The sequence below is a fragment of the Trachurus japonicus genome, chromosome 22 (genome assembly GCF_045865225.1).
Source record: "Trachurus japonicus isolate A0001 chromosome 22, Traja_1.0".
NCBI lineage: Eukaryota > Metazoa > Chordata > Actinopteri > Carangiformes > Carangidae > Trachurus > Trachurus japonicus.
This window is the reverse complement of record NC_140928.1, coordinates 5,301,218-5,316,690: the sequence shown is the minus strand read 5'-3', so window position 1 is coordinate 5,316,690 and position 15,473 is coordinate 5,301,218. Positions and strand designations below refer to the sequence as shown.

The 15,473-nt window shown below is 45.2% G+C and overlaps 1 protein-coding gene across 8 annotated transcripts in view; it reads left to right on the top strand.

Annotated features, from left to right (window-relative positions):
• Positions 1-15,473, top strand: part of fgfr3 (fibroblast growth factor receptor 3) — an 84,600-nt gene that overhangs the window by 50,002 nt on the left and 19,125 nt on the right. For 5 of the 8 annotated variants that reach the window (XM_085766911.1, XM_085766910.1, XM_085766907.1 and 2 more), the window contains exons 5-6: positions 9,095-9,218; positions 9,374-9,564. In XM_085766911.1, the coding sequence (XP_085623037.1) occupies positions 9,095-9,218; positions 9,374-9,564 (315 nt within the window). Of the gene's footprint in view, positions 1-9,094; positions 9,219-9,373; positions 9,565-14,329; positions 14,475-15,473 lie in introns of all 8 variants that reach the window. The other 3 variants (XM_085766912.1, XM_085766909.1, XM_085766906.1) reach the window with 1 other exon arrangement.

Here is a 15,473-nt window from a genome sequence, read left to right as displayed (position 1 = left end):
AGAGAAGAATTGCCATGCAGTCTCTACATCATCAATCAATTCAATACGGTCCCAGTTAAAATTATATAAATCATGGAAGAACCCCTGTTCAACAAAGGCCTTCATATTACGTTTTATCAAAATACGAGGTTTGGATTTTGGAATTTTGGCATTTCTGACTGCAGCAATCACACAGTGGTCACTTATATCGTTTGCAAAGACACCTGACATAGAGTACTTGTGTGGAGCATTAGTCAAAAACAGGTCAATTAAAGATGATTTTTCTGGACACTTCAAGTTAGGGTGTGTGGTGCTTTCAATGAGCTGTGTAAGATTTAATGAAACACAGGAATCCTTGAAGGCATCGGATTTAGAATTTAGCCAATCCCAATTTAGATCACCAGTTAATATTATTTCCTTGTAATTCAGGTCAGCTAAAAGCTGATTCAGAGAAGTTAGCGCTTCAGCAGTAGCTGATGGGGGTCTATAACAGCCCGCAACAGTAATAAAAAACCCATTTGAAATTTCAAGATTTATGGCTAAGAACTCAAACTGTTTACTGATTGATTTGGACTGCAGGACATTTACATTAAATTTTGATTTACAATAAATTGCAACCCCGCCCCCTTTCTTGGGGCGGTCGGCCCTAAATACATTATACCCTTTGATGGAGATGGCTTTGTCAGAATAAGATTTGCTAAGCCACGTTTCAGACAAAACAATGACATCTGCATCAGTTGATTTTGCCCAGATGTGCAGCATATCAATCTTTGATGGCAGACTACGAATATTCAAATGGATTACACCTAGCCCGGTTCTATCCTTAAATTCAGCAGGTGTGTTACAGATAGCAGTACCAGGACCAGGGTTTGGCTGAATACCAGAGATCAAAAGTAAAATAAACAACAGAAATCTTTTCCTAGTAATTTCAAGGTTGCTAGGTGTTTCTGTTTTGGAGTGTAGTCTAGCATGCAACATGACAAGAGACTTATCAGACAATATGAAGTTTGATTCCAAGACAGAGGTGCAAACAAGACATAACCATTGTGCAAAGATAAAAGAATCCATATAAAAATGAATCAGCACGTGTTCACTTCGTTCACTAAGCAAGTTATTGGTTTCAGGGTTTGGAATAATTGGAGGAGAAAGCACAATAGCTGATGTGCACTCCCCATGGTGGCTGGTTAACCCAAAGTCCAAGAGAGTCACAGTAGCGATGAGGACCGTGAAAAAAGAATGCATAGTACCTGCACAGAGTCTAGTCCCAAGAAAGAAAAACGACGTGCAAGGAAGCGGTGTATCGCAGAGCAGGGTGGATGGAGCAGGCCGCAGGCTGCAGAGCAGGGTGGATGAAGCAGGCCGCAGGCTGCAGAGCAGGGTGGATGGAGCAGGCTGCAGGCTGCAGAGCAGGGTGGATGGAACAAGCCGTAGGCTGCAGAGCAGGGTGATGAACCAGGCTTCAGGCTGCAGAGCAGGGTGGATGAAGCAGGCCGCAGGCTGCAGAGCAGGGTGATGAACCAGGCTTCAGGCTGCAGAGCAGGGTGGATGGAGCAGGCCGCAGGCTGCAGAGCAGGGTGATGAACCAGGCTTCAGGCTGCAGAGCAGGGTGGATGGAGCAGGCCTCAGGCTGCAGAGCAGGGAGGATGTAACAGGCCGCAGGCTGCAGAGCAGGGTGATGAACCAGGCTTCAGGCTGCAGAGCAGGGAGGATGTAACAGGCCGCAGGCTGCAGAGCAGGGTGATGAACCAGGCTTCAGGCTGCAGAGCAGGGTGGATGGAGCAGGCCGCAGGCTGCAGAGCAGGGTGGATGGAAAGGCCTCAGGCTGCAGAGCAGGGTGATGAACCAGGCTTCAGGCTGCAGAGCAGGGTGGATGGAAAGGCCTCAGGCTGCAGAGCAGGGAGGATGTAACAGGCCGCAGGCTGTAGAGCAGGATGATGAAGCAAGCTTCAGGCTTCAGGCTGCAGAGCAGGCCGCAGGATACAGAGCAGGGTGACTGGATGGAAAGGCCTTAGGCTATAGAGCAGGATGGATGGAGCAGGCCTCTAAAGCAGTGCAGGATGGGTGAGGTGGATCCCAAGCCCCAAAGCAGTGTATAAGAAACTGCTGTGTGCTGCTGTGATTTAGGACCTCAAGCCCTCAAGCCCCACCACAGCAGCTCCAGGCAGAAAGTCAATCGCACCTCACAGTTTCAAAGAGCTCAGAACAAGCCACAGCTAGCAACCAGTCCACAAGCAGAAGGAGCAGGCCGGAGCATAAGGCAGAGCAGCCTTCCAAAGCGGACAAAACATGAACAATCCACAGACCTTTGAGAGTTGGCCATTTATTCGTGCAAAATCCTTAGATAAAAATCCTTAAAATCCACTAAAAACACTAAAACAGACAGACACCTGACAGAGACAAAGGACATGCTGCCATCTTGTTCATGTATCTCCCCATATAAACCAAAATTCATATCAAAAAGTTATTATTGAAGTGTTTTTACATCTAAATCTACGTATTTTTCTCATCCTGCAAAATGTTTGATGACTCATCCTGCACTCATCCTGATTTTGCATCAAATTTAAATTTGCGTTCCTCCTGGATGAGCCTGTGTGACTGCTTCCTTCAGCTGTCGACTCAAACATATAGAAATGTCTTCATCATCCACATCTTCTTCCTCTGACTCATCGATGAGGTCGCCAGGTGGAGGAGGAGAGAAGTCCTGCCTATTTTCTACTGTCTAATCCCACACGGGTACTACATTGAACGCTATTGGCTACTGTAGCTGTCAATCAATCTCTAAAACAAGTCCCTCCCCCCTCTAACAGGAAACATGTGACCATGTGGAGCTGGACGGTGAAATAAGATCCACAGTTTAGTACTTTCAGGCCAGAATAGTCGATATTAAAAAAGGAAACTGACCATCAGCACCAACACCAACAGTTTCCAGACCTGAGATCAGCTTTGCCCCCCTCACCCCCCACCTCCACCTGGCTGTGTGTGTGTGTGGTGCTTTGATGCCAGCGGCGGCGGCGGCGCGGTGCACCGGTGGGAGGAGAGGTGCAAACAGGTGGGAGGTTCGTTCTAACAAGGCAGCGCAAAGCAAAGATGCAAATAAACCTCGTTTGACTAATCGCTCCCCAGACGTTTCAATCTGCATTTAGAAAAAAAAAAAAAAAAAACATAACAAAGACTCCTGCACTTATCTCTGAGTGAGAGACTGAAGAGTTCCTCCCTCAGTTCATTAAACCTCTGCAGCCGTCGGAGCGCCGCAGGAGGACACATGTGTCGATAAAGGACGAGTCTCGCTCCGGAGAGCAGCGGCGTTCTGCTCGGTCTGTCATCTTTTTTTATTATTAAATCACATGCAAATGACAGTGAGCTGCTGCTGCACAGTAACAGCTTTGGATCGATGTGGTCATATAAACAGCCTCATCATTTTCTTTTTATTAATTCTATATTTCTGTGATTGTTGCAGAAGTTAAATCTCAAGCCACACCATCTGCAGCATCCAGACTAATGGTTTCCTGGAGGAGCCTCTGTTTGATTTGTGGAGCTGCTGTTGCTCTCGTGCACGACTCACTGTTTCACCAGTGATGTGAACTTTTTAAAATCGCCACATCCTCCGCTGCAAGTAAAGCAGCAGGTGCTTCTTCTGAAGACTCCCACACAGTCTGTGCATTCAGACCCACTGTAGTGTCACTTGTGCAGTTTAAATAGGCTCCATAGGGAGACTGTGTTGTTGTGGTATTGACAGATGTGTTGAATGCGCTGCAGAAAGTCATCTTCTTTGTGCGTCTAAAGCTGCTGAAAAGAATCTGTTTTTCAGTGGTTTGTTATAGTCTGAGAGTTTCTCTATCCAGTAAAATTTATTTTCTATCAGCAGCTGCAGTGTGAAGAGAGTCAGATCTCTTTAAACATCCACTCCTACACACCTGTAGGTTTCTATCTAAACATCCTCTCCTCTGTTTTCTTTCCCATGAGGCCGTTGGAGGACGTTGAGACTTTGTTCGTCTATTGAGACGCAACACGGAGAACTAAACGCTGGTTTTGTTGAAGGTAAATGAAACGGTAAATCGGACGTGATCGTGGCTCGTTTTGTAAAAATGGAAAGTAAAAATCCAGCTGAGGGGGCGAGGGGCTGGAGAGAGGGGGTGTTGGAGCTTTGTGCTGCGTCTTCACCAGACAACTGTGGAGCTCGGAGCCTCCTCCATTATGGGATGGGGGCTAGAGCCTAGAGGTCAAAGGCCAGCTCTCTATTGAGCCATCAGAGGGCGTGTCCCCGGCCTATTGAGGCTTTGACAGGCAAAACCAATGCAGTTGTGTGTCTGTGCTGCCCACATATGGCTGGAGAGGAGAGGAGGGGGGGTTATTGTGCTCATTCTAAACTGCAGCGGCACAAGCGAGACAAAAGTCGACAATGTAATGATTGTGTCTCAGGTTCGGCTCCTCGGCGCTTAACTGATTTTTCAATCCCTGTTTTGACAGGTTTCCAGCGTGCGGCCCTTAAACTGGCTCCACACTGTTACTTTTTAAGACTTTAAGCACTTTAAATCCTTGTTTTTCCAGTGCAGATTTTAACACAGCCTGGATTGTGAGTCCCTGCAGCGCCGCCGCGGAGGAATTTCTACACTTTGCAAGATTATTTTTGGCCTTTTTTTTTTTTTAATTTAAGACCTGCCGCGGTCATTCACTCCTCTCTCTCCCCTGTTGCCTTATCCACGTATCAAAAGACTGATTATCCTATTAATTTGGGGTTTTTTTAGGCCTTTTTTTTGTTTCTTTCCTTCCTGTTAACACTCAAACATCCACTGATACAATATTGTCTCCTCTTGTTTTGATGCAGTGGCGTGTAAAGTCGAGCTCCGCAGTCAGCAGACCAACAAACTTTCCCCGGTTTAATAGCAAACCCCCTCCGGGCCGCCTCTATCTGTCTCCGCCGTTTCTCTGTGGGTCAAATTAGACGGTAGCGCAGATCCGGGCCACTGGTCCGCTCTGACACAGTCATAAATTCTGGTAACTAGCCCCCGCTGGTTCTGACAGGGCTATTTTGCGAGGTGAAGACGGAGGAGTTTGGACTATAAAGGGAGCAGCGCTTCCTGTGTTTTCTCAGACAACTGCCACACTGCAAAAAATGTCCGCATGCATCTTCGCAGAGTTCGCCTTTAAGTTAGGTTAAGTTGGCAGCGACGTCCCGGATTCTTGTTTTGATTAAAATAACTGAAGGACTCTGCCAGCTGTGGTGAAGTAACTCCACTGTTTTCCATGGCAGCGTCTCTGAAAGGCAAAGACATCTTCAAATAAGGGAGATTACTTTATTTGTCCCAAGATATTTCAAGCACAAAATGCTGAATTGAAGACAAATCCGAGCCCCGAGCCTCCTTTCACGTGCACACTTCTTGCAGTGCAAAGCTCCCTGTCCATTCCCATGGCTTGTGCCCTTCTGTAGGTCCACGGCCAAAGCCCTAAAACCTTTAAAGCCTCGTATGACTCTAATGTAAGCTCCTTAATAATTTAATTCTGTTTGGAATCTGGCATGATTGGGATGGATGGGATTATCACGTTTCCTGACTAATGCTGCAGGTTCAACAGGGGTTAGCCAGTGTAACACGGTCATAAAAAGCAAGTGGCATGTATGGGAGAAAATAATTAAATGTGCCAGAGAAAGAGAGAGAGAGAGAGGTGGAGGGGGGAGAGAAATTAAAGTAGAAATGTCACTCAGGGCTTAGGATAACCATTAACAATGAAACTGTTCTTCACACTCTGTGCAGCGATTAACAGCCAAGTCCAGTATTAGAAAAATGACTGAATATGCCACTGTTCCCCGCCAGCAAAACATAATGTAATAGTATAATTAATGAGTCGAGTTAAAGACAATTATATATTATTACTGCAGCCCCCGTTTCCACTGGTTAAAGAACCAATTACTGTAAGACGCTCAAACATCAGGCTTTTGTCGGCAGTGGAGAGAAGAAGAAGAGAAAAAAAGTTTAATTTGCTGCTTAATTTTCTGCTGCTGACGTTTCTGAGCTGTGATGTCATCCTGTAAACACACCTGTCACCTGCACAGCGCTCAGTGAGGAAAAGAGTGAACTGCAGCCATTCAATAAGTTTCAAAAACACACAATCGTGTAAAAAAAAAAAAAAAAAAGGAAAGTATCTGCACACTTGGATAATGCAAACACACAATCTGCAACGTAAAAGTTGGAATAACTGAAACAAAAAACTGCTTTTACCTGCTGATCTTGATGTATATGAAGTGTATTCTAGTTTTCTACCATTTGCCATTATAAGTTAAAGCAGCAGTGCATGTGTAGATGTGCAAGAACATTTCTTCTTTTAGACAAAAAAAAAAGCTGAATTTGTTGCTGCCCTAAAATAAAAGATAAAAGCAAACTGAAACAATTAAAGTTTCCACAACAGGTTATCACTCTCTTAATCTCCAGTTTATGGGCTTTTCATGCTGCCAGGTTTAATTAGCATTACATGCGCCTCTGCAGGGATTCATGTCCGATCAAGCTGAAACTTTTGCTGTGATTGATGTGACGAGATAATCGACTTTTTTTTTTTTCTTTTTTTTTTACCTGCTCAGGAGCTGTGAGAGTATGAAATCAGAAACATGCACAGTATAGTAAAAAAAATGGACTGTAATATCTGAATCTGAGAAGAAGGAGAGGAAAAAAAGTCTCCATCCAAGATGAAAACACTTCAAAGAAACAGAAGCACAGAGTCTAAGCAGTGGTACTTTCCCTGCTCATTAAGAAACAAGGAGGTAAATAAGACTTTTAGTTTCTGTTGGTGGTCTCTCTCTCTCTCTCTCTGCAGATTTGCGACTTGTGCTCATATTTTGCCACCTTTTAGCTGAACTCCCTGTGCATTGCAGCTTTTTTTCTCCTCCTCCTCCTCCTCCTCCTCTTCTCTACTCGGCGACCGCAGCACAAGGCGTCACTCATCTGCTCATGAGAGCAGCCATTGACTTCAGTTTGACTCCTCGGCTCTGAGGAGGAGGAGGAGGAGGAGGAGGAGGGGAGGGGGGATGGGGGGTAGATAGACGGGGTGGAGCCAGCCGCTCTGAAAAACCATTTGCCAGCGTCGAGCAGGCAGCCTGGTCTATGTTACCATGCAACTGCAAAAAGCACACACAGGCATAATATTTACACTGTTACATTATTTTCCGCATGCGCCTCCAAGAAGGAGAGAGAGAGAGTTGAGGAGACAGAGGGAGGAGGAGGAGGAGGAGGAGGAGAAGTGTGATCCTCGACCTACAAATATATACATTGTGTGAATGGCTGGCGCCCGTTGCCTAAAATGCGTGGGGTTAAACGTTTGTGAAAACACTCAGCCCTTCTCTGGGTCGGCACATTTTCCTACGCAGGTGATGTTAAGTGTTCCACCCTGAAAAGAACTCCTTGTTGACATCACTCGCTAGTCGCTGCCGTCTTTTAGTAACTCTGACCTCTTTCGGAGGAGTTCACTTTGTGCAGCAGTGAGCAGCAGCAGCAGAGCGGCGGCGGCGGTGCTGGAGCAGCGCATGTTTCCACTTAAGACGGGAGGTCGTCCCTCTTGGCCCGTGGAGACTCCTGCCTATCGATGCGTAGCAGGTTCTCTGTTCTCGCCTCGCCGTGCCCAGCTCCGCCTCCCCGGCTTCTGAATCTGTCAAGTTAGTATCTGTCTGTCTGCTGCTGCTGCCATCCAGCCACACCTGGCTTGAATTACTACACTAAACTTTACCCTTCTCCACTCTCCAGGGATTTCTTTTTTTTGTTTTTTTTTTGTGTGTGTGACTGGCACAGTGGAGCTAATTTCAGAGGTGCAAAGAAAAAAAAAAAGAAAAAACACAGATTCTGCCTCGCTGCAGCGTTTTAACTCCTCTCACTCATGGAAATAATCCTGTTTCAAATCCTCCTCATATCATCATGTCAAGTGGTTGAACTCAGACCTTTGTTGTTCTTGTGTTGTCCTGCTCTGACACTTCTTGTCGTCATTGTTTAGCCGCTTATATTTGTTTTGAGTGGCGTGTACGATGCAAAGAAGGTGCAGCCTGCTTTCCATCAGTGAACTTTCATCTCTGTAGTCAAGTTCTTCTGCATTTCCTCTTCTGCAGCATTCAGCACTTAAAAGACAGTGTGACTGTAGTCTTCCTCCTGCATCACTAGGAGCCTCATGCACACCCCAGAGTCCTCAGATATGGTCTTCATATTGGTCTCCTGTCCTCTGTCTTCTCCCTCAGACCAGTCGGCTGCAGGTTCTGTGTCTCTGTTTGCAGCATCTTCAACGAATCTCTCAAACAGTTTTGCACTTTTCTTTAAATACAAAGTCCTCAGAGTCTTTCCAGCTCGTCCCGTCTCCTCTGTGACCTCGGTGCTAAGCTTGACTTTAGCTTTAGTGACCGCGCGTTTTCGCATTGTGCACAAATCCTCTGACCTCACCAAACTGCGGTCTACAAGTCACTGTCTCTGAACTTTGCTGGATCTGTTGGGTCGTTTCGTTATGAGTTGAAACCCAAACTGTGCAGCAGAGACACACACCTCATCAGATCAGACTCCTCTCTGCTGCTTTCATCTCACTGCTACATGGAGCTGCTGCTGCTGCTGCTGCTGCTGCTGCTGCTGCTGCTGCTGCTGCTGCTGCTGCTGTTGTGGGCACCGGGACTGTTTCCCATCAGGACGTTTACACCACGTCAGGAGATTGTTTTCTGCTAATCACGTCTGCTCTGCATCAAGCTGCGTGCAATTAATAAAAAAAGGAGCTTTAAGTTGTTGTGTTACCATTTTAAACAGGGAGGGAGGAGGGGGGGGGGGGTTGCACCTCGGTAAACACGGCGCGCTCCTGTCTGTGATGTTTTATACCAGAGGATATCAAAGCGAGAAACAGATCTGACGCTTCTGTGTGGACCGGAGCCGCTCCGTCAGTTTGAGCCTGTTTCTACCGGCTGTGATTTCACCTTCTTTTCTTTTGTCTTTTCTTGTGTTTTGAACAGATTGTAAATAAAGTTTGAGCTCACACATGAGAATAATCGTGAATGAATATTTGACTCGACGAACTCTCCCTGACATTTCTTCAAACAGGTTCGACATCCTGCGTTGTAATGTCTTATACTAACTCTCCCCCCTCATCCTTTCCTTCTCTCCCTCAGCTGAGACACCAGCAGTGGAGCCTGGTGATGGAGAGCGCCGTGCCATCGGACCGGGGCAACTACACCTGCGTGGTTCAGAACAAGTACGGCTCCATCACCCACACCTACCAGCTGGATGTGTTAGGTAAACACCGCCACCGCCGGAGCGTTTACGTTCACTTCTGCTTCTGTGTAAACAACGAATAAATTAACATTCACAAGTGGTCTAAAAAAAAAAAATCCATCATTTCCGTGCTAATGACTCCTCTCCTCCTCTTCCTCTTCCTCTTCCTCCTCCAGAGCGCTCCCCTCATAGGCCGATCCTCCAGGCCGGACTTCCAGCCAATCAGACGGTGGAAGTGGGCAGCGACGTGGAGTTTCACTGTAAGGTTTACAGCGACGCCCAGCCGCACATCCAGTGGCTCAAACACATCGAGGTCAACGGCAGCCGCTACAGCAACGACGGCATCCCCTACGTCAACGTCCTGAAGGTGTGTGTTTCTGTGTGTGTGTAGTGTATGTAGTGTGTGTGTGTGTGTGTGTGTGTGTGTGCAGCCCCCAGTGCTCTCTAATGAGTCCCGGTCTCAGCAGAGTTTCGCCGCGAGTCGATTTCAGCCTGTGATAATTTGACTCGTAATTAATCTCTCCTAAATGTCTTATTTAATGAGTTTTTACTGTACAGCAGGTGAGTGTGCACTAGGGCCCACAGGCTCCTTCCTGCAGCACCGCAACTCCATTATGGACTTTCTGCAGCGCACGCTCATTAACGTAATGATATCACTGTAAGTCACAGTGTGGCACCTGCACCGCTGCAGCCTCGACTACTAAAACTCAAAGAGACGATGCAGCGACAGTAGATTTTTTATTTATTTATTTTTTAAGTCCAGTGTTGGCCTGAGGGATGATGATTGACAGCTCGGATAAGGTGGATCAAATTCAATTGAATCATAATTAAAGGGGGATTTGTGTTGATCCTTTCAGGTGATGAATAGCTCATGACATTTGTTACACGACGCCTGAAGTAATAATGAAGCTTTAATTATATAGAAATTGGGGCAGTGAGGTCAATAAAGCAAATTTATCACATCAGCAACATTATGAATCTGAACAATTTAGAAATGATTAAACACGAGAAGAAAATCATGCACAGGTGTAAAAAAAAACAAAAAACAAAAATATAATTATCTACCCATTCATTATAACTGAGATAGATCTTAACTTTTCAGTATCAAGCCGTGTTATTCCAAATTAAATGTGTTTTCATTTATTTAATCTACTTTGTGAGTGACAGTAAACACTAAACAAGGTTTTGAAATCTATATTCATCATGGAGCATCAGAGAAAAGAAAAAAAATATTGAACTTCTTCTTCTTCATATCAACAATCTCAACATAAAATCAAAACACAAGCTGATGTGTGTAAGCTTTTAAAGGTTTAATGTCCACGGCCCTGATGGCTGCAGTTTTTATCTTTTGCTTCGTGATGATTGACAACCACTCAACTCTCAAGGTTCGGTGAGCAGATTAAGAAAAAAAAAACTGCAGAACGGCAGAAAAACAAAATAACAGATATAGATCAACAGATGAATGAATAAATAAAATATTAAATCAGTGAATATGAAGCACAGGTTTTCATCCTGTCAATATTTGGGAATGAACTCATTTTAGACGTGAATTGAATGCAAATCTGACCTCACCTGTATCTCCGGGTGCGTCGGTCACTGACTGTATCTTTCAAAGAGCTCTTTTTTGTTGTGATTGTGCATCTTGTTGCATTTTATAAAGTGGTTTTTATTATTCACACGAGGGTTAAGTGAACGCAGCGTGGAGGTCTCAGTTCGCAGCAGAAGTTCAAGAACAGAGCAGCAGGAATTCCTCCCCCCAGAGAGGACAACACCCTAAACCCTCTGTGAGGCGTGTGCTTTTTTGTTTTTTTCATTTTATTTGGGGTGAAAAGAGGAAGACTCCCATCGGGATATATAAAAAATAAAAAAACAAGACGGAGAAGGCCTTTTGCTTTCTCATTTGCCTCCCTCTCCTCCACCTCCTCCTCCTCCTCCCTCTTCTGTTTTTTTGCCTCTAGAGAGAGCGAGGGAATAAAAACATCTGGTTTGGACTAAGTTAACTGCTGTGGTGGCGGCAAAGAGAGAGAGAGAGAGAGAGACGGGCTCTGTTAACCGCCGCTGCCGTCAGATGTGCTGCGTCGCGTGGTTTGGAGGAGAAGGAGGAGGAGGAGGTGGAGGAGAGAGGAGGAGAGGAAAGAGGGAAGAGGCACCCAAAAAAGCCATGGAAAAAATGAGTGGAGGAACACAAGGAAGGGCAAAGTCAGCAGGAAGAGAGAGAGAATGTGGGACAGAGTGGTTGGTGAAGATGGAGGGTGAGAGACGTGGAATATGTAACATCGTCGTCGGCTCGGTCTAGTTCCTGGAGAGACGGGTGAAAAACAATGATACCCAGACCGGAGCGTGTTCACAGATTCAGATTAATAACCATCCCCACTCTCTCCCAGAACTTCAACTTTCCAATCATGTCTAAATCATTTATAAGAAGAGAGAAGAAGGTTGGATTTGTTGCATATTACGACCAAAATCGACGGTGATAGTTAAATTATTTTTGCGGTTTTTCACGAGGAGGCAAAAAAAAGATCAATGAAAACACAAGAAGAGCTGAGAGAGGTGACGTTACAGAAACTTAAAGGAGTCGTTTAAAATACATTTATTCACTTTCCTGCCAAGAGTGAGATGAGAAGATTATTACCACTCGCACATCTGCACGGCCTCTTAGCTTAGCGTAGCTTAGCTTGGCTTCATCTAAAGGTCACATAATATTTCTCATTCATTAAAAGTAGAGTCTGGAGTTTTGTTCATTGCAGTTTGTAAACAAAACATTCAAACTGCGAAGCCTCCGATGTTATGTTGTTATGCCGTTGTGGTGAGCTGGGAAGACGGTGTTAGCGGCGGATGCTAACCGCTACCACTAGCCGAAGTTAGCATCGAGCTAGCTCCCCACAACAGCCCTAATACTTGTTACCTGTCGAGGCTTTAGTTGTCGTGACGGTCGGGAATCGGTCCGCGCCTTCAGCGCTTCACTCAGACTGTATTTCTTTTTCTTTGTGGTCCTGACTGCTGCTGCTGAGAGAGAGAGAGAGAGAGAGAGAGAGAGAGAGACATGCTAGCACTCGTTAGCATCAGAGACAGCTAGTGCGGCTAGCAGCCCTGAGCCTCCTACTCTGCTGCACATAGCTTCACCTGAGCTCCGTCATTGGCTGGAGAGAAAACACAGACTCTCTCGCTCTCCGCCCAGAAACGTCCACGTGCACAACAAAACAAAGCAAAAGACCAAAATTAAGACAGATTTCATTTGTATAAGCTAAGTCTGACGTTTATTTTTGGGCACAAAACTCCAGACCCAACCTTTAAATGTTGTCTAGTATTTAAACTTTAATTACCTCTTTGCAGAAGACGTGATAATAAAATAACAAATGTAGCCTTCTATGACAGTGTTTTAAGAAAACAGAGACGTGAGATGTTTGTGTTGATGCCGCCACCGTCGTCGTCGTGTTCGTGGACGTCAGCAGAAAAACCGTCTGCAGCTCTCAAACATGATATCAACACAACACTCTGCTGCTGCCGCCGCCGTCGTCACTGTCACGGGATCCCGTCTGAAAGGAGAGAATATGGAGGTGACAGACTGGGGGAGGGATGGGGGTGAGATGGAGAGATGAAGGCGGGAGAGAAAGAGCGAGAGGAGGAGAGGAGAGAAGAGAGACAGGCCAAAAGAAAGAAAGAAAGAAAGAAAGAGAAGGGGGGGTAGAGTGAGCCTGACAGCCCAGACCGCGGCTCCACGCTCTATTTTCGACTACCACATAATTGAAACAGTATTTACTGAGATCTGAGTGTGCCTCTCTCTCTCTCTTTCTCTATGTGTCTGTCTATGTCTCTCTCTCTTTTTCTGGCCCCACCACAGTTCATTCAAACTCTTTGCGACGTTGCATGTGTGGTATCGACTGTAGGAGTTAAATACAGCCGAGGGAGGAGGGAGGAGGGGGTGTAGGGGGTCATGCAAGATTTTTCCTTTTTTTTTGTATGTATGTACTGTATGTGTATGTGTGTGTGTCTGTTTGAGAAACGCCTGAATCACTCGTTTGATGCCTGGAAAAAGAGTTAACGATGAGCGACTTGCCCGGCGTGGAGAGAGAGAGAGAGAGAGGGGAGGGGAGGGGGGCGGGGGGAGGGGGGTCGTCTGGAGCCGGGCCCTGGATGTTCATTAAGCATTAACCATAAAACATGATATGTTTTCCCCTTTATGTGCTTTGCCCATTTAATTATTCATCAGCAGCCGCTCTGCTGGAGAGCCTGTCATAGGCTGTGTGTGTGTGTGAGAACATGTGTGTGTGTGTGTGTGTGTGTGTGTGTGTGTGTGTGTGTGTGTGAAGATTGACACACTGAAATGCCTTTAATATACCGATCGTCAGCATGTGTTACTGCGATGTACAGTGTGAATGTGTGTGTTTTTGTGTGCGTTTGTGTGTGAGATTTGAAAGGGTTGACGTTGTGATGCTTTAATCTGCTCAGACAGACGGCTTCAGTACACTGCATTGCGTGTCTTTGTGTGTGTTTGTCTGTCTATGTGTTTGTGTGTGTGTTTGTCCAGTTTTACAAAGCAAAAGTAAAACAGTCAAACACAAATAAAGGCTCAACATTCTGGTTTTACTTTATGGAATAATAAATAAATGCTTGGGGAAAGGACAGAAATAGCTTTTTAAATATAAAAATAAACCTTTAATCTGTACTCAAACAGAAATGTGTACTGTATGGATGCTATAAGCTAAGCTATCCACCTCCTGGATCTGGATCTAACCGTGAGACGCATGAGAATTATTGATTTTTTTTTTTGCATCTCTTACTCGTCAGCAATGAAATTAAACTTTTATCTTCTAGTAACTATTTTACTGAAACAAACAAGTGTGAAGCAGAAGTTTGAGCTTCAACAGATAAACACTGAGTACAAAAGCTTTGTTTTGTCATTTTCTATTGTGTATCTGTTTATTTTTTTGGGGACCAAATGTTTTTGTTTGAACAAGAACACAAGTTTACAACCAAAAAACAATAGAGGCAGAACAACAATTGACAGTAACAACAAACATAAAATAACAAAATAAAGCGGAAAGGACATGAACAAAATAGGATGGTAAAAGTGTGTGTCTGTGTGTTGTAAAGGCCTCACTGTGCCTCTCGATTCTCCCCCCTCTCCACAGAGTGTGGTCAGTAATCACACTGAGGCCCACAGTAAGTTGAAACTGTCCAATGTGACAGAGCGAGACGCCGGGAAGTACTGGTGTCGCGCCTCCAACTTTGTAGGGAAGTCAGAGAACGCGTTCTGGCTTCAGATTCACAACGCAGGTAAAAAACAATCCACCTGAGCCACCTTCACCTCTGATGCTGGGTCTCCTCCTCTTCCTCCTCTCTGCAGGGCTTCGCTTGGTTGTGGGTTTTATTGGCTTACTGGCTTTGGCTATAAGAGGACAAACACTGCACACACACACATAGATACATAGATATAAACACACACAAACACACACGCACACTTCTGAGTTTAAATGCTCTCATTCTGTTTGTAGCTGGTAGGTATCATCCATTTAACACAGAGCGCCACTTTGTCTTCCCTCCCCGATCGATAACGAAGAACAATATCATACCTTTAATTACTGCAACGGCTTCAGAAGCTTCACCCTCACACCTTCACACACACAAACACACACACACTCATATAGACTGGCATTGATTTCCCCGGGAGTGCATTCTCCAGCTGTATTAATGTGCTTTTATATGAAAGCATGCAGCGGGAGCGTGATTCATGGCTCGGTCTGGATGTCACTGTTCATTACTGAGGCCTTGGGAACCAGAGTCACACACACACACACACACACACACACACACACACATAGACACACACACCCCGTCCCCTCCCAAGCCACATCAGATACTGGATTTGAAACAGTCTCCCCTACTGGTCATAACACCAACTATTAGTCAAAGAGGGGGAAAAGCCACAACTGCCTTTTTGAGTAATTTCAAGGTTATTTAGAAGAAACCAGAGTGAATCTTTTAGCAGGCAGGGAGGGGTTCATAGTTGTTTTTATCAAACAGCAGCTGCAACAACAACAGGGTAGTAGTCAGATCTTCATGTTGAGTATGAGAAACCATAAGCAGGTGGTTAATTTGAGTTCATTAAAAACCTTAAATTAAACTAAAAAGGGACCCAGAATAGATCCCTGGGGTACACCTAGAGGGGAAAAAAATCAAAAAACCAAAGGAAACAAATATCATATTTAGGTTTAAACAAAGGAAATTTCTCATTTCGCGTCCACGTTTGCTGCCATCACACTTGTCGTTACCTTT